The following is a 23,818-nucleotide window of genomic DNA, read 5'->3' as shown; positions in this document are numbered from 1 at the left end:
TATTATTGATTATTTATTTTGGATAGAGTATTTAGGAGAATATTGATGCAAATGTACAAAAATGTGTCATTATCACCATTGAGCTTTGCTTTTGCATTGCTTTTGGATTTCTGGCATGTTTTTGTCACATTTCTGTCTTTGCAGTAGGTTTCTGTCTTTTGCAGTGTTTGTTTTTAGTAGCTATTTGACTTAGTTTGCGGTGTGTCTCTGCACTTGTCACATTGGTGGAGATAGTTTCCGAATTGAATTGCAGGACTGGGTGATACAGCTGAAAATGTCATCAGCTGTTTATTGTGGTAAACGGCATTTAAAAATATTTAATTAGATTTTAACCACTTTAGCCTGTTAGTTAGGTTTAATGCTTACAGCAATATAAGTGAACACAAATAAATATACACTCATGAATAAAACAGGAAAAGCACTCTGAGAGCACAGTACTCCGCCGCAGTACTCTGTATCATTTCCAACAGCTGAAATCTTGAAAAAAATTGTGGCAGAAATCATGGCACTATAGAATGTAGCCATTTAATATAGATGTACCTACAAACAAAATAACCTTACGGATAAGTCCCGATAAGTCCACAGCGATGGATTTGTAGTAGAAGTGCAATCATGTGATCGTCAGCAGGCAGCTGATGTAGTGTTCACTTGTTGTCATAGTTACAGTGACGCCATGCTTCTATCTTGCAATGATACAGAAATCTTTAACAAATCCGTGGACCCAGACTATGAACTGCATCACTGCCAAAATCTAATCAGTTGGTCCTTGTGTCATTTCTGACCTTCCCTGGAAATTTCATCCAAGTCTGTTAGTCCATTTTTGAGAAATGTTGCTAACAGACAGACAAATGTCACATAACTCTTCTGTTTCTGGGTGGAGTAATGAACAAGGATAAAGGCATGTGTCACACTGATACAAATTAGATAAAGTGGGTGAACACATTTGGGGTTTGTTGATGCAACCAAACGTGTTTTCATGGTGGTTTGCATCTAATCCATTTAAGTGAAACTATCAAACATTTTACTGAACAATTTTTCTTACTGCTATAGATGACATGTCTATTGCAGGTATTGCTATTGTTTTGTTGCCCAGGTCTATTGTATTGTGTTTTTATGTCTTGTTTTGTGTAGTTGCTTTTTCTTGTCTTTTCCAGACACCCCTCTGCCAGCCTTTCTCTGAAGGCTCAGAGACTGATGGCTGCTGTAGGTGTTTCATTGGCTCTGGGAGCCTCATCAATTATTGTTCCTTAATCTTAAACCACATAAATGACGCCTTCACTAATCTGAGGTAACACATACGTGTCTGAGCATGTACACCATCACAGTGAACACCTACTCTGCTCAATCTCACCAAATATACACACCGCTTTTACACAAACACACACATACAGGCTTTCATAACCCACAGATGCCCCTTTACAAACAACCTCCCACTGGACAAACCCACCAGTAGATTCCAGGAACTCAGCGGGTCTCTCCTTCACTTTATCTCCCACAGCTCTATCTCTCAGCTCCACTCTCTTTCCCTCCTCCTCCAGCTGTCCTCTCCCAATTTCCTGCCCCCACACATTCACCTAAACACCCTTCTCATTTTCCGCCTTTCTCTGACCTCCCATCTCACTTTCTCAGTCTATTTTCTTTCACTTTCTTTTTGAATTTCAAGGTCATTCATCTGATGCTTTGCTCTTGACTTCTCAGAAATTGCTCTCATTTATCTAACTGCCCCCTTCACTCCCTCCTCCCTCTTCTCCCCTGCTTTTCCTTCCTTTGTTTTTGTTGCCTGATGCTTTTTTTCCCTACTGTTTGCATTAAAATAAAGTTTCTGCCTCAACTTTGCTACATACACACACCGTGTTTTCCTTTCAGATGAACGCTCTGGCAAACAGTGGAGGTATTAAATCCTGAGGTTCAGGAAGTGCAGGGTTATCAGGGAGTGGCTCACTTCTGGTCTAAGATTGAAGGACTGAAAACAAAAGATCCAGCATCTTCTGCAGGAAGCAGAGACATGGACCACAAATGAGGCGCTGGATGCCTGCTCCGGATGGACTAATCAAAGCATGATTACATGATTAAGGTCATGCACAGCTTAGCTAATCTTGGCCTAAATTGTTAGACATGTCCAAATGTAAAATTACTGCTCCAAAACCCTTCTTTGGGGAGTCACAGTTAAACAGTTGTATCATTCAATCCTGTCAGTGATGATCCATTCTACAGTCTTGGGTTTTTTTTGTTTTTAACTTTTGTTAGGCTTCTCCCAACATAAGACAGTATCAGACTAAACCCTCCTGTTATGTTCGTTTCTCAGGAACAGCAGTGATGTTCCTGGGTCAGTTTGACCTAGGGCATGTTTAATTATCCAAAAGTGGCAGAAACCAAAACAGTCCCAATAAACATAGTTTATATCTCATTGTTAACTCCATTACTAAGTATTTCAATCGATATTAGTGCAGTGGTGTTCTTTACTTCTCACAGATCATGGTTCAATCAGGATAATTCACTCATTTTTCATAAAAAAATGTATGTTAAAACTTTAAAAAACATTAGAAAGACCTACATATAAAATACAGTAGTTTTAAAAGACAGTTTTTAAAAAATGTTATTTTACATTTTGAATTTTTTTCTTTTTATGGAGTTGATAAATTAACACAAGACATGTCTTCTGTTCAGGGTGGGTTTGTAAATATGTGAAATGAACCATTTTTATTGTAAATGTTGATTACACGTATTAGGCCCAACAGAAGAAGTTTCATACAAAAATTAATTTTTACAATTTTTTTTTTTTAAACTTGAACCTCTGAAGACCTGGTGTCCACATACGTGGAAATTATTTTACTTTTTTCAAAAAGAGTGTATTGTTCATAATAATAATAACAATAATAATATAAATATAATAATCAAATATTAGATACTATCCAATTATTCTATTTATTGGTTACTCCTTATCCCAGATAATTAGAAGAAATCTAAAATGTAAGCCTAACCCAAGCTCAGGTCTTTGCAGGATACAGTGGGTCAATTTGACCCACAACATAACAGGAGGGTTAATATATGAAAACAGAACAAAGCATGCTTCAGACACCATTGAAGGTGTTTAGCAGTGACCTTGACTGAATATTTAACTTATATGTCTTCCAGCTTATACACAGCACCATATGGACATGTTCACAGAAAACTCTATGACTGCGTAAAACTGTTAAATCTCCAGTAGGTTCACCCTCCTTTTGTTCTGTCAAGCTGAGCTAGACATCAATTGGTGCATATTTTAGCTAAGATTTCGTCAGTACTAAAGGTTTAGCAGGTTTGTGCATCAATCCTGTCACTAATCCAAGTTTAGAGTCGACCCTCCTGTCAAACGTTTCAACCACAATCTGATCATTCCGTTATCTATTTTCCTACCCGACCTCCTTCCTCCTGCCCTTCACATTTCTTCGACTTGCTGTGAACCGTCTGTGCCACCTGGCTGGAGGTGGAGTCACCAGCTGTACCAGGAACAGTTTGTTTCTCTGGAAGTCCACTGCAGTTATCAGCGGCTGGTGGTTTCAGGTCAGCAGTGCACACAACTGCCTGAGCTTTCATTCAGTCCAGCCAGTGTATCTCCAGCACTGAGAGAAAAGAAAGGCGGTTATTTCACAAGCTGCTTTGGCGATGAAGCAAATGCTAATGTTCAGCCTCATAACGGAGTCATCACAGTGTGTTTTCTATGCTGTTTCACTTCTGTTAGATTGTTGGCACCATCTTGTACTCTGATATGTCTCCAGTTGGCCTTCTATGTGCTTCCCCTCACCTCCCTTCCTGCTCTTCAAAGTTTACTTCAGTCCGTCCTCTGAAGCAGTTGTGTGTCTTTATCACAACCATGTTTACAGCCTGGACCAGGATTAAAGGCCACAGTGTGTGTGCGTGTGCGTGTGTGTGTGTGTTGTCAGTGTGTGTGCTGTGGAGTGGGAGAGGCTGAGAGGCTGGGTGTGTGTTCACTCAGTCGTGGTGAGTGAAGTGTGACGTTTGGCAAGCTGAGCTCCTGTTTTCCTTATTGTCCAACGTCTAAACTAAATGGCAGGAAATAATAAAGCAAGAGACCAGAGAAAAACAAATACCAGGTTTTTGAGGTATTTTTTAATAATGGTGTAGGAGGAAAATGACTTAACTTCAACTGTTCTACAGTTTGCAGCGTTCCAGTGTTAAAAGTGCTGGATTGTTTGAAACAATTTGATACCAGTTCCTGTATGACAACTGAGTTTAAGTACAGACACAAGTGTCTACAAAACCCTTTAATTAATTCAAAACATCTTGATTGCCTCAGTCATGAAACAACTAAAATAAACATTATTATAATAAAATATGGTCTAAATTCTCCCAGACTATTAGTTTTCCAGACAAGCCCAGTCAAATAAAGGCAAAAGAAGATCTTAAATCAAACAAGAAAAGCACTCCGAGAGCACAGTACTCCACCAAGGCTGCTCAGTTTGTTGTATCATTTCCGACGGATGAAATCTTTAATAAAAAAATTACCTTGCACTGAGCAATGATAAAGAAATCTTTAACAAATCCGTGGATCCAGACTATAAGCCGCATCACTGCCAAGATCTAATCAGTTGGTCCTTGTGTCATTTCTGACCTTCCCTGAAAATTTCATCCAAATCCGTTAGTTCATTTTTGAGTGATGTTGCTGACAGACAGACAGACAGACAGACAGACAGACAGACAGACAGACAGACAGACAGACAGACAGACAGACAGACAGACAGACAGACAGACAGACGTATTCCGATTGTCACATAACTCCGCCATGTTCCTTGGCAGAGTAATAATACTCCATTCAGTGTAACTCCTACTTGTATATGTGAGGTTTGACTGTTAAATAATAAGTCAGATGCTATAATTCAATTTTATTTAATTCAATTTCATTTCATTTGAACAAAATTTCATGAATGTTTTTGTGTTCCATGCATGTACAGTGTGGTTCAGCTTACATACACTAGTTAGGTAACTCTCTGATCCCCATTTTATTAGCGTTTTCTGTTCCTGTCACATTTTTACTCAAAGTGGTCTCAATTTTCATTGCAATTTCAAGTCTTGCACCTCTATGGAAACAGCACAGGAGGAAACCTCAAAAGTTTCCCCTTTGGAATGTTTATGATGCCGCAAATCATCAAAAATTAAAGTTGAATATCTTTGATTATTAATTTACAAAATTTTAAAAAGAGATCAACTTATTTTCGAAGACAACATGCTTTTCAAACCCACTGGCTGGTTTTGGGGTGCCAAGGATTACACTTTGTATGATCAGAATTCAATTTAAAGCATGCCAACAACAAAAAGCTCATTTTTGGGGGTAAAAATGGCATTTTGGTGGTGATCGAGGTTCAAGACTGGAAGAAAAGGAGCTTTTACCAACTTACATGACTTAGTGTGAACACAGTCTTAACTATTAACTCACAATAGTTATTGATTAATTGTTTTAGAACCAAGTCAGGCTGAAAGGTTTCCAGCTGAAAGTAAAAGTCACCATGCTGGAACCTAGAGGTTGTTTTTATTGAAGGCTAATAATAGCTGTAGTTATCTATAAAGCATAAATCTCAGTTAGTAGTTACAAACCTTTACAGAGAGGATTTTAGTGTAAGTTATTGCTTCTGTGAACTGAAATGGAGCAGGTCATCTCTGAACTCATGTTGAGTTATGTGTTCTGCTGCTCTCAGGGCTAAACCCCTCTCAGTGAAGAATGGACACATTTCCACCTGAGGAAAGTGAACCTCTCTCTTAATCTCATGCCAGCCGTGCTCCTGTCATCTCCACATGCAGGAAGCTCAGATAGGAACCAGATTTCTCCTGGCAGCCGTTGGATTCAGGATTATTTATACCCTGCTGAGGATGGTTCGCTTTGGCTCGATAAAGACCAGCAACACTGTTCCCTTTCGTGTGTCCCTTGTTGTCTACCTGTTGGACCGATAACTTTGTCCTAGTTTGAAGTTTTGATGTCAAATGCAGAAAAAGCTGTCAGACTTTTACTTGATTCCTATTTTAAGTTGGCAGCAGCTCCTCTATTGGGGGAAAACATCAGCCAGGCTCATAAAAGTGACATTCAGTTCAAGTGAATGTGCCGTCGTGGGTGTGTGTGTGTGGTGTGTGAAAGGCAGGACGTCTATGAGTGTATGTTTATGTGTGTTTGCACAAGGCATCTGCTATGTCAATAAGCTGGGGTTTTCTTTGTGGGTGTGTCAGCTGCTGCAAGTGTCAAAGTAGAGTCCAGAGTTGACATCATACTCTGTGGCCAGTCACCCGACTTTGTTAACCCTTCTCATGCAGCTTTCACTTCATTCTGTTTTAACCTTCTGAAGCCCAAGCAGTTTGTGGTTTTTTTTTTTTTTTTTTTTTTTTTTTTTTTGCTCTTGTCACGTTTTTATGTGCAGTGGACACATTGTTCACTGCAATGTAAAGTCCTGCACCTCTATGGAAAAAATACAACCATGGCTCGTAGTAGAGAGAACTCAAGAATGTCTTCTGAGCAGCATGACAAAGTGATGATGCCATAAATCATAAAAAAAGAAACTTGAATGTCAGTGATTAATAAGTATTCAAAAATAGAAGAAACCTTGAAGCATCATCCATCCATCCATTATCTATACACCGCTTAATCCTCATTAGGGTGGCTGGGGGGCTGGAGTCTGTCTTAGTTGGCTTAAGGTACATATCCACTAGATCCTGCAATTTCCTGCATCCCATTCATTGTCTGTGTGAAACGCACCGTGTTGCATGCTGGTCCGGCTGCGGTGCATTTCGAGCTGTGATCCGGTGTATCTCCCCGGAGCAGGTCACAGCTCATTTGCCTAAAGTAGACTCAACTTCTACTTTATGCAAATTTGAGACAGCGTGCAGAGGTCTGATGCATCGAGAAACTTTCTTCAAATGTCTAAACTAGCCGTCCGTGAACCAATGCGAGGACAGATTCAGCTACTGCGCAGGTTATTTCTCACCTCATATGTTTTCAGTAATACTTTCCACTGAACTGTTTTCCTAATAAAGGACAAAGTTTGTGACCGAGCTGCCATGTTGGTCCGGCTTGAAATCCAGTAGCAGACAGCTCCCGAGTCCATGTGTTTGTCCAATCAGGGGCAGGCAGTTCGAGAACAAGGTCGGCATGGGTTGAACACCGGCCACTGGCCTCAAGTACATGCCCATCAAGTGAGCCATTTTCAGATGCGGCGTGTTTATATGTGAGAAAAACGCATGTAGTGGACATTAGCATTAGACATTAGGGTGAAGGCAGGGGACACCCTGGACAAGTCACCAGTCTGTCACAGGTCTCTACAGATAGAGACAAACAATCACACTCACACCTACAGACAATTTAGGACCACCAGTTAACCTCAGCATGTTTTTGAACTGTGGGAGGAAGCCAGAGAACCTGGAGAAAACCCTCGCATGCATAGGGAGAACATGCAAAACTCCATGCAGAAAGATCCCAGGAAGGCAGGGACACGAACCGGGGGTCTTCTAGCTGCAAGGTGAAAGTGCTAACCACCGAGCCACTGTGCAGCCCCCTTGAAGCAACATGCACAACATTTCTCAAGTGTCTACAGGTGTTATTGATACTGGGGGGGAAAAAAGTACCTTTTTGCATAATCTAGTTAGTCCAGACTCTTTATTTCTTAATGAGATATGGAATTAGAGATGTAATCTTTTAACATTTTTAAAATGCTAATTAACAGCCTTATTAGTCAGTAGTCAATAAATCCTTTGCACAAAATTATTCCAGAGACATCAGTTCATGTCCTGAAGTAGCTGGTCTGAATAGAGATCACAAAATGTATGCTGATACAACTGCCTTTGTGGCATTATGTGGGCCAGTCTAATGCCATGGACCATCAGCCACTAAGACTTTAGCGCTCCACCTAAAGAGAGCTCTGGCTGGTGGACATGAAGGTATCACATGAGACTATCTCATGGTGGTACATGAATAGCCTACCTCCCACAGTGCTCTCTGTTTGCCAACTCAGAACTGTGGTTAGTTCAAGTGACCACTTTCTGGGGCTACACTATGAAACAGTAACACCAGTAACAAACAGTTGCACCTGGTGGCGCAAACAGGTACTACAACTAAAGTACAGTATATTTTCTGACATGCATGTCCTTGTTCTCTTAAACTATTAATAAAAATTAATCAATAAACTGATAATCATTAGCATTCTTTGTACACTAAACAGATTTTTATGAAATGTCATTAAAACTGCATGTCATGCATGATTCTATCAAGATGAGTTTAAAATCAGACATTTCTTTCTAATTTTAGTTAAAGTTTCAGGTTGTGATCATTTGTGTCAATTTATTTATTTATTTATTTATTTTTTTTTAAGAAAACATATCTTCCAAACCCACTGGCTGAGGTTCAACAGCTATATATAAGTGGATCAAATCTGCAGCAAGTGCAGTTTCTAACTTTTTCAATGTCCTTATATGACAACGAAAGTTGGTTGCAAAAAAGTCCTCATTGCACAAATCAAACTACTTCATATGAATATATACAAATGTATTTAGTTTATAGATAGATAGATATATAGATAGATATTTAGTGTATAGATAATGGATGGATGGATATAGGCATCCAATCTGCAAAGTTTGAAAAGGCATCCTGTGATTGAATTTTGCATTTTACCCATGTTCTGAATGAATAAAGGATTGTTTGAGCTGGAAGGATGCAGTGGGACGCTTTGATTGGTGCTTCAGAGTAGAATAGGTTTGATCTGATCCAGTGTCAGCTGTTCTCAGTGTGTTTTCTAGAGTCTCTGAACACTCTCGTAATTATTAGTTTTAACCCAATTTTTATTCCAGTTTCCTAATCCTAAATCTGTAAAAAACCTGCTGACCTCAGCTATACTCCATTGTATATTGTTTTATATTTTCAAAAAAAATTTGACACATTGATGTTTTTCTGATGTCGTACGAACAAATACATTTCTTATGTTTGACTACCTGGATAGAACAGAGCTACAGCTAGAAAAAAATGGTGTAAATTCTTTTTACTGTGCAATAGCCAGAATATTATTATTTAGATGGTTAAGAGAGTCTTGAAAGCCTCATGGATTATCTTTAAAATCGGTTAAATTACTTTTTGGGTTTTTAATGGATTAAGGGGCTTTTATGCATGTAGAAAAATGTTTAGCTTAAAATCTAATAACAAAAGAGAGGCACAACCTGTGGTTAGTAAACTAGCAGTCTCAGTAAACTGAAAACTAATTAAGTTATTTACAGCCTTCATGATTAATGAAACATTTAATGCTTCACTTTAGTCAAACTCTGCTGTTTTATAGTGACTTCCAGGATTCTTTTTCCACATAAATGTCAAAGAGGAGTTTGCTTTGCTGTGTTATTGCAGTTAAAGACGGCTGCAGACATTCGGAGCGTCCTGCCACTGACAGCTGAGATGTTTGTGTGTCTGTTTTTGGGCTCACATTGACACAGTGAGCATTTGTTCAGGTCCCCAACCACAGATTTCTGTGTGTTTGGCAAGGAAATGAACAACGTGCCAAAGTGTGATTTATGCTTGTGCATATTTGTGTTCATGCAACACTATCCTTCCTTCCTCTCTCCCTCCTCCAGTCGACATTCGGGAGATCCGGGAGCTGCGGTTGGGGAAGGGCTCCCGTGATTTTGAGCGCTACCCGGAGGAGGCTCGTAAACTGGACTCCGCCCACTGCTTCATCGTGCTCTACGGCCTGGAGTTCCGCCTGCGGACGCTCAGTGTGGCTGGTCAGTGTGTTTCAGATGCTATTCAGTGCTTTACAGTCCTGTCTGTCAGTGAAGGAGAACTTAAAGACACTTATTCATATTTTTGCCTTTCTCTGTCGATTTTTCTACTTGATTCCCTTGATAGGACAAGGTTTGCATTCTTCTGTATTTTTCTTATTGTCAAAATCCCACAAAAAGACTAAAACCAGCAATGTGTTCATGTCCCTACGCTCACCTCATGGTTTAGACTTAGAGTGACTTTATTAATTCCCAGAGGGGGATTCAGTTGTTACAGCAGCTGGATGGTCAACAAAGAGGTAAACATTAAGACAACACAGAACGTTAGGGTAGCGTATGAAGTGAAAGTAAAATAAAGATAAAAATACAGAAAATATAATGTAGAAAGAAAAAATCAACAAAATATACAAGAATGATACAGAAATGTACAAATGAACAGAATGTGTAAATGAGAATGTGCTTAGATGTGCAAATGACATAAGTTTGCAGATATAACACACTGTGTTAACCACTTGTGTTGTTGAGCCCCAGCTGTTTGTTATTATAACCTGCAGTTTTTTTGTTTTTTTTTCAGAAACCATCTGGTACTAAGCACTGAAAATTCTTAGTTGATGAATCGAATTGAAATCAATTTGCACGACGTTCGGTGATTTTTTTTTTTTGCCATTTTGAAGCAAAGTAATGTGAAAAATCCACTGTAACCACCATTTTAAACAAAAAATTTTCCCCAGGTTTCTTTGATAGTGGAATCAATATATTTAGGTTTAGGAGTCTGTTTATCAGACAAAACAAGACATTTCATTCTAAAAACATGAGCTTAATGAAACATTTTACACACTGAGTCAACTGATTACAGTTGTAGCTGCATAGGAACACATTTATTTGTCACCGGAGCCTCACGTATTAATTCCACTTGGCAGAATCTAAAAATGACATTGATTTAAAAATAATACATCATTTAGTTTTAAATAAACTTATAAAAGGGTCATAAAATTGTCCGATGATGGAATAATGCAGCCTTACCTGAAGTTTACTGAACTCAGAAAAAATTAAGCAATTTGGTAAGAAAAACAACTTTATAACAAAAGAGTAAAAAAAATATATCAAAAGCAATCAAACTCACGGAGTTGCCTGTACAAGAATAGATGATCCATCACAGTTTATATTTTAATGGTGCCCATTTCTCGTGAATTTACAATTAATCACAGTATGTAGATACAAGTGATAAGGAGAAAACAAGGGTCTTTTCTGGGTTCCTCTGAGTCAAAGCCTGCTGTTTCCTACTGAAGATGTGAATTTGAAAAACACACCCAGAATATCTGGTTTCATTTCTAAAAAAAAGTTAAAAAACAAAAAAAAACAAAAACAAATGCAAGGTCACTGTTGTTTTTAGACAAGAGGATGAAGTGCTTTTGTTGGAAACTATTTTGAGTCACGTATTATTGCACATTTCTGTTTCTGTATTAAGTATTCAATTTTAATATTTTTGCTAGATATTGGATAAGAATGAGCTCAATGGTTGAGGGAAACAAAATAAATCAGGTTTTGATATACAAATTTTGTTATTAGAATACTTTTAACAACTTTTAGGTTTTTTTGGTTAGGATTTGACGCCGGTTTTAAATTTATAGAATATCAATGTGCTTCCCTATTGTTGGCAGGATACATTCATTCTCTTCTCCCTTGAATCCCTTTTTTTATCTAATTATACCAACGTCTGCACTTTTCTGATGTCTTGTGATTTTTATTTGTAGAATTATTCAACAATGCCAATGTACCACCAGACAGCTTGTGTTGCTGTCTATACTCAGGCAACCAGCTGAAGTATATAAATGACAAGTAGCTGAAGTAATCGTTAGGAAAAGCAGGGAAATATAGTGCGCTGGGAACCACCAAGTCAGAAATTGTCTGATAAAGCATGACTCTGTAGTCCTGTGTCTCTGTGTTTGTAGCCTTCAGTGAGGAAGAGGTCAACATGTGGATCACTGGACTCAACTGGCTGATGATGGACACCCAGAGAGCTCCAGCACCGCAGCAGACAGACAGGTGTGTGTTTAACTGCAATGCACACCTGAGACTTGAGCTACATCTCAGTTCTTTAAAGCATCACTTCTCTTTCCACCATCTTAAAAGCCAGAATTCACATTTGTGCTCTGAGGATGGAGTCATTGACCCCTCTATGGGAAATCTACGGCTGATCCATCTGATCACAACGTCACTGCAGTTTTATACCAAAGTGACAGAAAAAAGAGCAATCTCTAGTAAAAATCTCAAGATTTAGGTGTGTAGTAGTTATTTATTAATTTATTTGATAGGGACAGTGCACATTAATGAAGATCTACCGTACTTTACAGACTATAAGCCACTACTTTTTTCTCACGCTTTGAACCCTGTGGCTTATACAACGATGCAGCTAATGTATAGATTTTTACAGGCGAGCTTCATGCCGTCAATACATTTAGCCTCGTCACATCAGAATGAAATTACCCAACAGGTCACAGTGGAACAATGAAACTGTTCGAATTAAATCAAACGCACTCACACTAAATTCTTCAAATCAATCATTTTGTGCTTCATGCACACACCCTCATCATGGAAAACACACGAAGAAATGCATATGATGCAGCTTTTAAGTTAAAGGCAATCGATCTGCCTGTTGCAGAAGGAAATAGAGCTGCTGCACGTAAGCTTGGCATCAATGAATCCATGGTGAGATGTTGGAGTCGTCAGCGTGAAGTGACTCAGTGCATGTTACTGCCGTGTTACAGGCACTGTTTGTAAAAAGTTAAAAATCTTTCTGTATAAATGTCTCATGTTACAACATGGACACCTGCGGCTTATAGACAGGTGCGGCTTATATATGTACACACTTTTTTTTTTCTTTTTAAATTTAGTGGGTGCGGCTTATATTCAGGTGCGCTCAATAGTCCGGAAATTACAGTATTTAGACAGCAATAGACGGAAATTTGCCGGATTATAGCAACAATGCTAATTTACATCCGCAGTACCTAAAAAGGTTAAAAAAAAAAAAAAAAAAAATCACTGCTGTGAGCCCTTCTTTTAAGAAAGTCAGACTGTAGCTTTGATTGACAATAGAAGCATGAATAACTTTCCTTAATCATCTAAAAGGTGTAGCTCTTCTTGTCTCTATGTGTCCGATGAATCATATTGAGAGTAGTCAAGGAGAGGAGGAGTTTCTCTGGTCATTTACTTTCTTATGCATGTTTTTAAACCGTATTGTTTCTAAAGCATGTGTGCTACTGCATATTTACTAGCTTTACTGGTTTTAATGTGTTGGAAGCAGGAAAAACGGGCAGTGTAATCTGAGTAACTTTAACAAGGACCTAACTGTGATTGCAGACAACTGGATCAGAGCATCTCCAAAATAGCAGGGGGTTGCGGGAGAAACCTGGATGAAATTAGAGGAATCAACGTGCTCCCTAGGAGGGGGCTGCATCTGGCAGCTTGTACAATTCATTGTGGTTCACTATCTCAGCAGTATCCTACTTTTCACCCCACCTTTAGGTGAAAAACTCAGTGTGTTGTTAATTAAGAGCACAGCCTGCTCTTTTGGGTTACTGTGCATTGTAAGATGTGAAGCAGACTCAGACAAAAGTTGATTATCTTCACAGGAACCTGATGAAATTTGTTGATAGCAGTGTAATTCTGATGATCGTAACCTTTGCTCATACAGTAACTTTTGAATAAATGAAGATTTAACGGTTTCACTAACAACAAAACCAATAAAATGAGTACAAAATGGAATGAAAGCCAGCACAGTCAGATAATATTGGCACTGCTGTCGTTAAAACACGTAGCTACACTTCCTGTATGTGATAAAGTGATATTTGCTTCCATCAAAGTAGTCGTGACCTGGACGTGAAAGGGAGCCGCAGGTTGTAGGGGAGGACTAATATTTGTTTTGGGATGAAAATATTTACTCCAGATGAATGTGTGGAGGCTGTTTTTGGCTTCTGTGGTGAAAGCGGGTGAACAGAGAGACGTTGTCGGAGAAAGACACAGTTTTGTTGTTGACATCATGTGAGCGGTTTATGTTTGGAAACGGTCAGGAAATGAAACTGCCAATTTTGTCTGTTTATGAAGTAGAGTAAACTGTTTGGGGAGATGACCCATAAGCTGAATAGGATTTTCTTTAACTGAATGTGAAAATACAGGCTCAGGCTGTCAGTGTCTATTTACAATGTAAAGCGGAGTTTAAATATAAATAAGCCTCTCCAGTTTTGGGAAGCAAATATGAGCTACAGTCTTACTTCATGTGTTGTGCATCTTTGGTCCTTTTTTCAAAGAAGTATAACCCATTTGTAGACGTATGCGGGAACTCTATAAACTTCTGGAGTTTGTGAAGGTGTCTTCCATGACATTTTCTGTCTTACATTTGTCATAATTGCATATATCCTATCATGTTTATACAGGGTTTTCCCCTGTTTCATCAAGCCCATTAGCTCTAAACCATTCAAAGACATCTGTGTCTTTTCAACATGCAGCTCTACAGAGGCCTGAGTGTTAAGTTTGGTATTTCAGTCAGAAAGCTGAGGCTAGTTAGACTAGCTTGACAATCTCTGATACTCTGATGAACCACCTGCCTGTTACAGTGTAGGTTCCTTTCATGCTAGGTAAACAGTTCTGACCCATCTGAACTCCACAGACCTCTGAAGGTGCCCAGTGGTATCAGGCTTAAAGACTTTAGCAGCAGATTCTTTAAATCCTGGAAGTTCCCGGCTGAGGACTCCATGGATCAGACTTTGTTCATCAAAGACATCCAGCAGATGCTTGATCAGATTGAGGTCTGAGGAATTTGGAGACCCCTGAACTCCTCCTCATGCTCCTCAAAATATTCTTGAAGGATTTTTACAGTGCAACAGGGAGGATTATGCTGCTGAAAGAGGCCAGTGTCATCAGGGAGTAACTGTTGCCACAAAGTGGTGCTCAGAGTCTGCAGCAGTGCTTAGGTAGATGGCAAAGTAACATCTGCATGAATGCGGGACACATGGTTTCCCAGCAGAACATTGTCCAAAACACAGTCTTCCCATCTCTTCTGTGGCTTATCAACACACTCAAACAGCCACGTGATGTAAGAGAAAACTTGATTCATCAGACCAGGCCACCATCTGGTGCTGATGCTCCTGTGTCCACTGTAGATGCTTTCAGTAGTAAACAGGGGTCAGCATGGACACTGACCAGTCTGCAGCTATACATCCCCATATGCAGAAAGCTGAGATGCACTCTGTGTGATGACAGTTCTCAAAAATTAGCCAGTATGAAGGTTTTCAGCAGTTTCTGCTACAGAAGCCAGACTTCTTTCTCCACATGCATCAGTGAGCCTTGGGTGCCCATGACCCTAGTCTCCATCGGACCCCTTTGGTAGGTATTAACTACTGCATACCAGGAACACCTGCTGTTTCAGAGACGCTCTGACTCCATGGTCTAGATATCACAGTTTTGGTCCTTGTCAAAGTCATATCCTTATGCTGCTGGGGTTTTTTTTCTGCCTCTAACACATCAACTTCAAGAACAGAAGCTGCTGTCTGATATGTCCCCCTAACTGACAGGGACCATCAAAGCCCCTATTTGATGCTAATCAGTGTTACTGACTTCACCTGTCAGTGGTTTTAAGGAGTGTATATACACAGATACCTCACTGGTCACTGCTTCATTCCAGTGCATCTCATTTAGTAGTTTTCATGTTTTGGACTGGGCTGCACAGTGGTGTAGTGGTTAGCACTTTCGCCTTGCAGCGAGAAGATCCCAGGTTTGCGTCCCAGCTTTCCCGGGATCTTTCTGCATGGAGTTTGCATGTTCTCCCTGTGCATGTGTGGGTTTTCTCTGGGTACTTCGGCTTCCTCCCACAGTCCAAAAACATGCTGAGGTTAATTGGTGGTTCTAAATTCTCCATAGGTGTGAATGCGAGTGTGATTGTTTGTCTGTATATGTAGTCCTAAGATAGACTGGTGACCTGTCCAGGGTGTCCCCTGCCTTCACCCTATAAGTCAGCTGGGATAGACTCCAGCCCCCCCATGACCCTGATGAGGATTAAGCGGTGTATAGAGAATGGATGGATGGATGTTTTGGACCACCTGTCACTCACACTAATATTAAAATGCATTCAGTCAGTTGTTGTTGATCATATGTCATCATCATTTAAACAGTAATATATAACAACATGCACCATTTGCATCAGCTTGACTGGAAACATGAGCTGGAGATAATTAGTATGATGTACGATAACACTGTATGGAGCGGACATTAGCCCAGTTAGCTCTGTAGCTACAGTTTAACAGCTACTACTTATATTTCAGCCAACAAGACTATCCATCCATTACCTATACATGACTTAATCCTCATTAGGGTCGTGGGGGGGGGCCTGGAGTCTATCCCAGCTGACTTGGGGTGAAGGCAGGGGACACCCTGGACAGGTCATCAGTCTATCACAGGGCTACATATAGAGACAAACAATCTCACTCACATTCACACCTACAGGCAATTTAGAACAATCAGTTAACCTCAGCATGTTTTTGAACTGTGGAAGGAAGCCGAAGAACCCAGAGAAAACCCACACATGCACAAGGTGAACATGGAAACTCCATGCAGAAAGATCCCAGGAACGCCGGGACGCAAACCGGGGATCTTCTAGCTGTAAGGCGAAAGTGCTAACCACTACACCACTGTGCAGCCCTCCAACAAGACAAACAGTTGTAATTTAGATATTCGATGTTAAAGGCAGACTTTGTCTACTTCTGTCGCAAATCAAGAAGTTGTTTCAAAATGTAATATAATGGCACATTTTCCAGAATAATCAATACTCAGTTGGAACCAAAAATTCACACCCCATATCACTGCTGAAAAACTAATACAACTTTTGTTTTTTGTTGCAATATTATCACACGTCAGCCTCTTCGCATGCCCACTTGTATCACACAACAGACAAATCTGTAGGATCTATGAATGGCAACAATATATGTGAAATGTGGACATTTTATTTTAGAAGAATATGATATTATAATATTATAAATATTATAATTAATAATATTTAGGAGAATATGTGCACTGCACAGCCTATGTGTGAGAAATCAAGATGACAGCTTTCAGTGTGTGTGATACAAAGGAACATTTTAAATATAGAGAGGAATATACATCACTGGATGAAGAATCAGCCACAAGGTGGCAGTGCTGTCAACAAACTAGGCGCCCTGACAAAAGCAATAAAACAAGACAATCTGCTGAAGGCTGTGAGGGACCTGATGGAAGTTTGACTATGCATATGTTAATGTTATTTATGGATAATCTCTAGGATTTTATGTGCATGTTTATAAGCAATTAAATGGGGAAAAATATACATATTTTACAGACATTCACTATAAGTTGACATGTATGTATTACAAATATAAAAAAAAGCACTGAGCATATATATTATATCACTGTATCACTGATTTTGTGTGCAGTACTGTACACTCTCTTTATATTTCAGTTTCCGGTAATGCATTAAAATGTATTTTAGCAATAAACCAACACTCACTTTTTCAAACGTGTGTTGGATTTTAATTCTTTTAAAAATGGCTGTCATTGATGTTTCATTTCTGTCCCCCCTCACTCCGTAGATGGCTGAGGAAACAGTTTGAAGTCATGGACAGGAACCACGAGGGCAGGTGGGTGAGTCGCCGCAGAAACGTCAACACCCAGTCGTAGCTTTCACACAGCCTGTGATGGATGCCTGCTGGCTTCTGTGACGCAGCAGGTGGGATGTAAAGGTGAAGCCAGACCCAGATGCCATGAAAGAGCATGTAACAGTCCTATGAGGTGTTTGCCCTGACCTCCATCTCCACGCCCCGAAGCTCCACATGTCACGCACACCCGTCTTCTCTCACGTTAATAAGTCTGGCCTTCTGTTTGGGTGGAAGGCGCTCCAGGACAAACAGCCTGCCATCGCCTGATAAGGAGCAGGAAGTGATGTGATGGGCTGGGAGAGGGCAGCTTCCTGTCTCCTGTGAAAATAGTAACAGTATCTAGGAGCAGGGGGGAGCAGGGGGGAGCAGGGGGGAGGAGGGGGGAGGCATGGCTCAGACCTGCCGCTGACGGCGGTCGTTGACCCCAGAACATCGTCTTCGCCTCAGAGCACTGACCTGGATTTTTCTCTCTATCTGCTTTTCTTGCTTCCTTCCTCATTCTGTTAGTGATGGCTGACAGCTGCATGTGTTCGAATAATCAGGAAAATACAAGTGATTATCCATGTGCTGCTTGTCGAAAAACCTGTGTAATGGTAAAGACATCAGCACCTCGACTGAAGCAAGGGCTTCAACTTGAATGCAAATATGCAGAACTGTTTGGAGACCTCCCATCTGTTTGTTGGAAAAATAGGAGATTTTTCAGATTTTGTTTTTTAATTTAGTCTAGTTTCACTATTTGCTGTGTGATAGATTTAAAATGTGATTGAGCAGTGACTATCACACAAGGAGAATGATGTGAATTTGTCAGACCATTAACACAACCCACAGGTTAGATGTGCTGCATAATGTATATTCTAAAATTTCAGCCTTTGCGATGTGCTAATTGCATTGTTTCAAATTGCAAATTTAATTTGCAATTGAATAACTGTTTAACCCTAGTTGAAACCTTCTGGACAAGCAGTCTGTTGACACAGACTCCGGCTTTTTGCCATTAAAAGCAGAGACATCATTTTAATCAGAATTCTTTCATGTGGGCCACGTGCATATTTAGTGATGTGTCAGATTCATGTCCAATCTTGTGTTTTTCTAACGCATCACCTCTTTGCACATCTCCAAGTGCCAAAAACTGCAGTTCTTCAAATGTCCACTTGAGGCTGGCTCCAAAATTGAATCAGTCACAGTAGAAATAAAAAAGTTTACAGCCTGGTACAGAAACAGTTTTGGTCTCTATAGCTAGCAACCCCTTTCATAAGAGCTGTAAGGGGGTGGACTTTCATATAACTTCTATAATTTATATCATATTAAGACCTGAAGTGGCTGGGTGACAGGTGGGTGTACGTCATGGTCCATTTTAGCTCCAGCCATGCTTCACCTAGTCGCTCATTTTTGGATTAGCTGAGAGTTAGGATAAGTCAGGTCCTACCAAGGTGACAACAGCCAGAGCCACCATACTAAGCTTCCAAACTGCTGTTTAGAAGAGATTTAAGAGATACAGGAATACAGCGCTGCCACTTAGCCTCGCTGCAATTTTTCCTAGTGGCCAGTTGTAATATTACTGCTAGAAAATCCTCTGCACCAAACAAAACCCCTGTTTTCAATCCTTACGCATCTCAAAGCTCTGATGAAAATAAAACAAACAACAACAACTGAATATACAGATGACCTCTGAAACCCCTGCATATCACCATGACTCTCCATACTTATTACTCCACCAAGGAATGCAGCAAATTTTCAGGGAAGGTCAGAAATGACACAAGGACCAAGTGATTAGATTTTGGCAGTGATGCAGCTTATAGTCTAGATTCACAGATTTGTTAAAGATTTCTGTATCATTGTGAGATAGCGTGTAACTATGACAACAAGTGAACACTACATCAGCTGCCTGCTGACGATCACATGATTGCGATCCTACTACAAATCCACTGCTGAGGACTTATCGGGACTTATCCATCAGAAATGATACAAGAAACAATTGATTAAATTATGAGGGAGTTTCTGAGTCCCATCAATTCCCGCTGCCCGCTGCATATTTAGGTCACGCGATTCAGTATCCGTACATAACGTACACATGCATAACACACGCCTGTGCTCAGCGCTAGGTCATTTTGTTTGTGGGTAAATCTATGTTAAATGGCCATGGTGCCATGATTTCTCATCATCAGTAACTAATAAACAAATGCTGCATTTCTGACAATGCTATATGGGGAAATGAAAAGCCTTGGTGGAGTTCCATGCTCTCTGAGTGCTTTTCTTGTTCATAATGTTATGCACTTCCCAAATGTTTAATTTACCTTTCTATTACGAGTTGTTTTATTTATTTACCCTCTGAACACCAAAACCTACAGCTGGGTTTTAAAACCAATCACTGAAGTTATATAATTTATCAAGAAACAAGCAAGAAACTGTAAAAACTGTGAGAATTATCAGATTTCAACTTTCCGGTGGCCCCTTAAAGAATAATGTGTGAGCTAGAAATATCCTGGCTCTGTCTGGCTCCGTAAACAATTCATTCAAATGTCTTTTATGACATCCGATCTGCTGCTGTGTGTTTAGACCTACTGCACTTGTCTGATGCTTTCCTCTTCTTGTTTCCTTCCCAGCATTACAGTGAAGGATGTAAAAGCTCTGCTGCCTCAGATCAACTACAGAGTTCCCAACACACGCTTTCTCAAAGACAAGCTGCAGGTCAGAGCAAAACAGAAGGCTAATAAGTTTACTTTCATGTCTTTGTTTCTCTACCTGCAGCTCCTCTTCCTTTTTGAATTTTCTCTCCTTAATATTTTGCTTCGACCACAGAGCTGCTTTTTGTCAAACTAACTCACATCCTCCCTGTTTCCACAGGAGGTGGAGGCCAGGAACGACCTGTCACACCCCAACTTTGCACAGCTCTACAGAACGCTGATGTTCGATGCACAGAGGAGTGTGAGTGTTAAACACAGACTCAGATACACTAACAGCTGGGCCAAACAAGTACTCAAATTTTACTTTAAAAAGTTGTATCATCTGAATAAAAACATAGCCACACAACGAAAAAAAAACACTCATTTTCAAAGGACTGTATAATGATCTTACTGCAGTTTCAGCTTCATAAACTGAAATTTTGAAGTTAATACCCTGGGACTGAGCAGATTAGAGGTGGTACTTGTTGCTGCTTCACTCCAGATAGTCAAATGAATCAAACTTGGAAATTTTGACATGATTAATGTTCATCAAACTTGCATTTTTCTCTGCAGAGTAAAGCAGCAGCTGCAACTTAGTCTTCAAGTCAACCTCAGTACTTACAAGCAATAATGTCATTAATGTCATAATGTCATATTATTGATTGTAAAAAGACAAATAAATAAGAACTATGCATGTCTGGAACACTTACCTGCAACAGGAAATCATTTTGTAAATATTGAAAGTTTTGGAAAAGGTTTTTAACTTCTTATTTCTTTTTTCAAACTTTTAAAACTCCAAAATGCAACAACAAGGATGCTTCTTACAATTATTTTGAAGATGCACGATTTCTACTCAACAGCTCCATTATTTTAGGATCTTATCTGTTTATTGATGTACTATCCTCCTTTGAATTTAATCTGAGGAAATGTTCAGTGCCTTAGAAATACACTTCATCACTGTATTTGAGTAACTGCACCAGTACTTTGATGCTTTTCCACCTCTGCACTCGTACCACACCACGCTCACTTTGTCCTTTACTGTTTATGCCTCACCTGGCTCCCTCCCACCTGTCCGTCACCTGGTTCCTCCCCTTCTGTTCCTCAGATTATTGAGCAGCTGGAGCTCTCCTTTCCTCTGCGGTGAGTCCTCCACCTCGTCTTCTTCCTCAGTGTCCCGTCCCTCGTCTTCACATCCCCCACCGCTGTCCCTCTATCTGTTCACTTTCTCTTTACAACAGTTTATCAGGAAGCTTTTGGCTTTCAGGAAACATTTCCATGTGCTGTTGCTATTTTAATGCAACTTTAGTGTTTTTTATCTTGGCTCTACAGTTGTGAATTTTTTTTTTAAAATGTGACATACACCACCATTCAAATGTTTGGGGTCACACAGACAATTTCATGTTTTCCATGAAAACTCCCACTTTTATTCATGTGCTAACATAACTGCATAAGGGTTTTCTAATCATCATTTAGCCTTTCAACACCATTAGCTAATACAATGTAGCATTAGAACACAGGAGTGATGGTTGCTGGAAATGTTCCTCTGCACCCCTATGGAGATATTCCATTAAAAATCAGCCGTTTCCACCTAGAATAGTCATTTACCACATTAACAATATCTGGACTGGATTTCTGATTCATTTAATGTTATCTTCATTGAGAAAAAATGCTTTTCATTCGAAAATAAGGACATTTCTAAGTGACCCCAAACTTTTAAACGATAGTTTACATGAAAAAATATCATAATTAGATTTTGGCATGGACAAGTTATCCTAGTCAAGCTGTCAGACAGAAATTTGTATGTTAATGTTTCCTCTCTCATTCACTGGTACTTTGCTTCAGCTTTAACTCATCTGCCATCTGACATGTTGAACATTGTTGTGCTTTCAGAAATGTTGACAGACCAGAGCTTTGTCAGATCTCCCTCTATGACTTCCAGAAGTTTTTACAGATGGACCAAAAGGTACTCGGCAAATTCAGCGCATGTCAGCACAACGCTGAAGATGTTCTCTAAAACTGCTTTGTACCCACTTTTCTTTATCCGCATCTTCCCAGGAGTCCTGGGCATCAGATCTGAGTCGTGTCAGAGAGTTTCTCATGGGCTACATGAGGGGAGGACCGCAGCCGGAGCCGATGCTACAACTGGATGAGGTGACAGTACAAAGATGCACAAAAACCAGAACAAACTTAAGGATTGCACCTTTTCCCCCGCTTTACACTTTGATGTTTTTTCTTCATTCTTTTGTAGTTCCTGACTTTCCTGTTCTCCAAAGAGAATTCTGTGTGTGATCCTCGACTTTTACCCGTTGTTCCTGATGACATGAAAAGACCGCTGTCTCAGTACTGGATTTCCTCCTCACACAACACGTAGGTCTCATATTCTTTCTTCAGTGTTTGCAAATAACACTATCTTTTGATTTTACTGAAAGGAACTAAGACCAGCACAGTGGCCTGATGGTTAGCACTGTCGCCTTGCAGCTAGAAGATCCTCAGTTCGCATTCCCCAGTTTTTTTTTTCACCCCAAGTCAGCTGGGATAGTCTCCAGCCGCCCTGTGACCCTAATGAGGATTAATTGGTGTATAGATAATGGATGGATGGATGGATGAAAGGAACTAATTGTCCACTCTACTATTTGACGCTCTGAACTACAGGCCCTCTCTATATGTTTTCTGATTCTGTCACATTTTTATTCACTGTCGACTCATTTTTCAAGCACTGATACAGTGGGTACTTGTCAAAAACAAGGTACCCTGCCTCGAAACACAACCTGCTTGATCATCCATTTCTCTCTAAATGGGACCATAACTGCCAAAATGGACATCATGCTGTTTTGGATGAGACTTTAAACTAACAATTGAGACCGTAAACGCATTCGAAAATGTCTGCTAAGATTACTAATGACATGAGAAGTAGAGTCATTTTCTCATCAACCTCTAGAAAATCTTATCCAACCAGAGGAGTTGCCCCCTGCTGGCTGTTGAAAAGAATCTAAGATTAAGTTTCTCCCACACTGGCTTTCTTACTTTTCAAAATCAGAATCAGATTTTGAATGCTACATGCATCTATAATACACCATCCAACCATTAATGCTTTTTTAAAACTCGAAAGTAAATGCATATAGAAGTTTCAGAACTACCCAGTTTGTGACTTTGTCTTGAACTAGGCTATAAATGTCACGTTTATACTGAATATAATCAATCAAGTGCCGTGTCATTCAGCGCAGGCGATCATTTCTCTCCAGCTCCTCCGATCTTTTGCTCTTTAAATTGTGACTGTTGCCCGTTCCATGTGTAGCCATGATGTCAGTCCGTCTATCATTTTCATTCTCTGTCTGCGTCGTCCTCTCTTCCCATTAATTTTTCCAGGTGTGACGATATTTTCCTGTGTCTCTTTCCTTAAGATGTGTCCAAAAAATGTTCCTTGTCGTTTCCTAATTTTGTTCAGTCGCGTATAAATTTGTGTTTAGTGTTTTTGAAACATCTTCATTGGTTATTCTCTCCATGTAAGATATATGCAGCATGCGTCTGTAAAACCACATCTCTGCTGCAGTGATTTTGTTTGACATTTTATTATTTATGTTCCAAGATTCACATCCGTACATCAGAACTGGTAGGATGTAACAGCTGAAAGTCCTCATGAGGATGCTAATTGCTATTTTCTTATTTGTTAGGATAGTTTTCATTTTTGTAAATGCTGCTCTTCCTGTTCTGAATATAAAACAGATTAATTAATCTGTA

General features: G+C 39.8%; 1 protein-coding gene across 1 annotated transcript in view; it reads left to right on the top strand.

Annotated features, from left to right (window-relative positions):
• Positions 1 to 23,818, top strand: part of LOC111582127 (1-phosphatidylinositol 4,5-bisphosphate phosphodiesterase gamma-1-like) — a 58,528-nt gene that overhangs the window by 4,746 nt on the left and 29,964 nt on the right. The window contains exons 2-10 of the mRNA XM_023290649.3: positions 9,592 to 9,741; positions 11,691 to 11,784; positions 17,355 to 17,402; positions 20,021 to 20,105; positions 20,262 to 20,342; positions 21,186 to 21,220; positions 21,971 to 22,043; positions 22,136 to 22,231; positions 22,329 to 22,447. Of these exons, the coding sequence (XP_023146417.2) occupies positions 9,592 to 9,741; positions 11,691 to 11,784; positions 17,355 to 17,402; positions 20,021 to 20,105; positions 20,262 to 20,342; positions 21,186 to 21,220; positions 21,971 to 22,043; positions 22,136 to 22,231; positions 22,329 to 22,447 (781 nt within the window). The remainder of the gene's footprint in view (positions 1 to 9,591; positions 9,742 to 11,690; positions 11,785 to 17,354; positions 17,403 to 20,020; positions 20,106 to 20,261; positions 20,343 to 21,185; positions 21,221 to 21,970; positions 22,044 to 22,135; positions 22,232 to 22,328; positions 22,448 to 23,818) is intronic.

Source organism: Amphiprion ocellaris, chromosome 2, assembly GCF_022539595.1.
Source record: "Amphiprion ocellaris isolate individual 3 ecotype Okinawa chromosome 2, ASM2253959v1, whole genome shotgun sequence".
NCBI classification, from domain to species: domain Eukaryota; kingdom Metazoa; phylum Chordata; class Actinopteri; family Pomacentridae; genus Amphiprion; species Amphiprion ocellaris.
The sequence above is the reverse complement of the archived record's forward strand: the minus strand, read 5'-3'. Positions and strand labels throughout refer to the sequence as shown.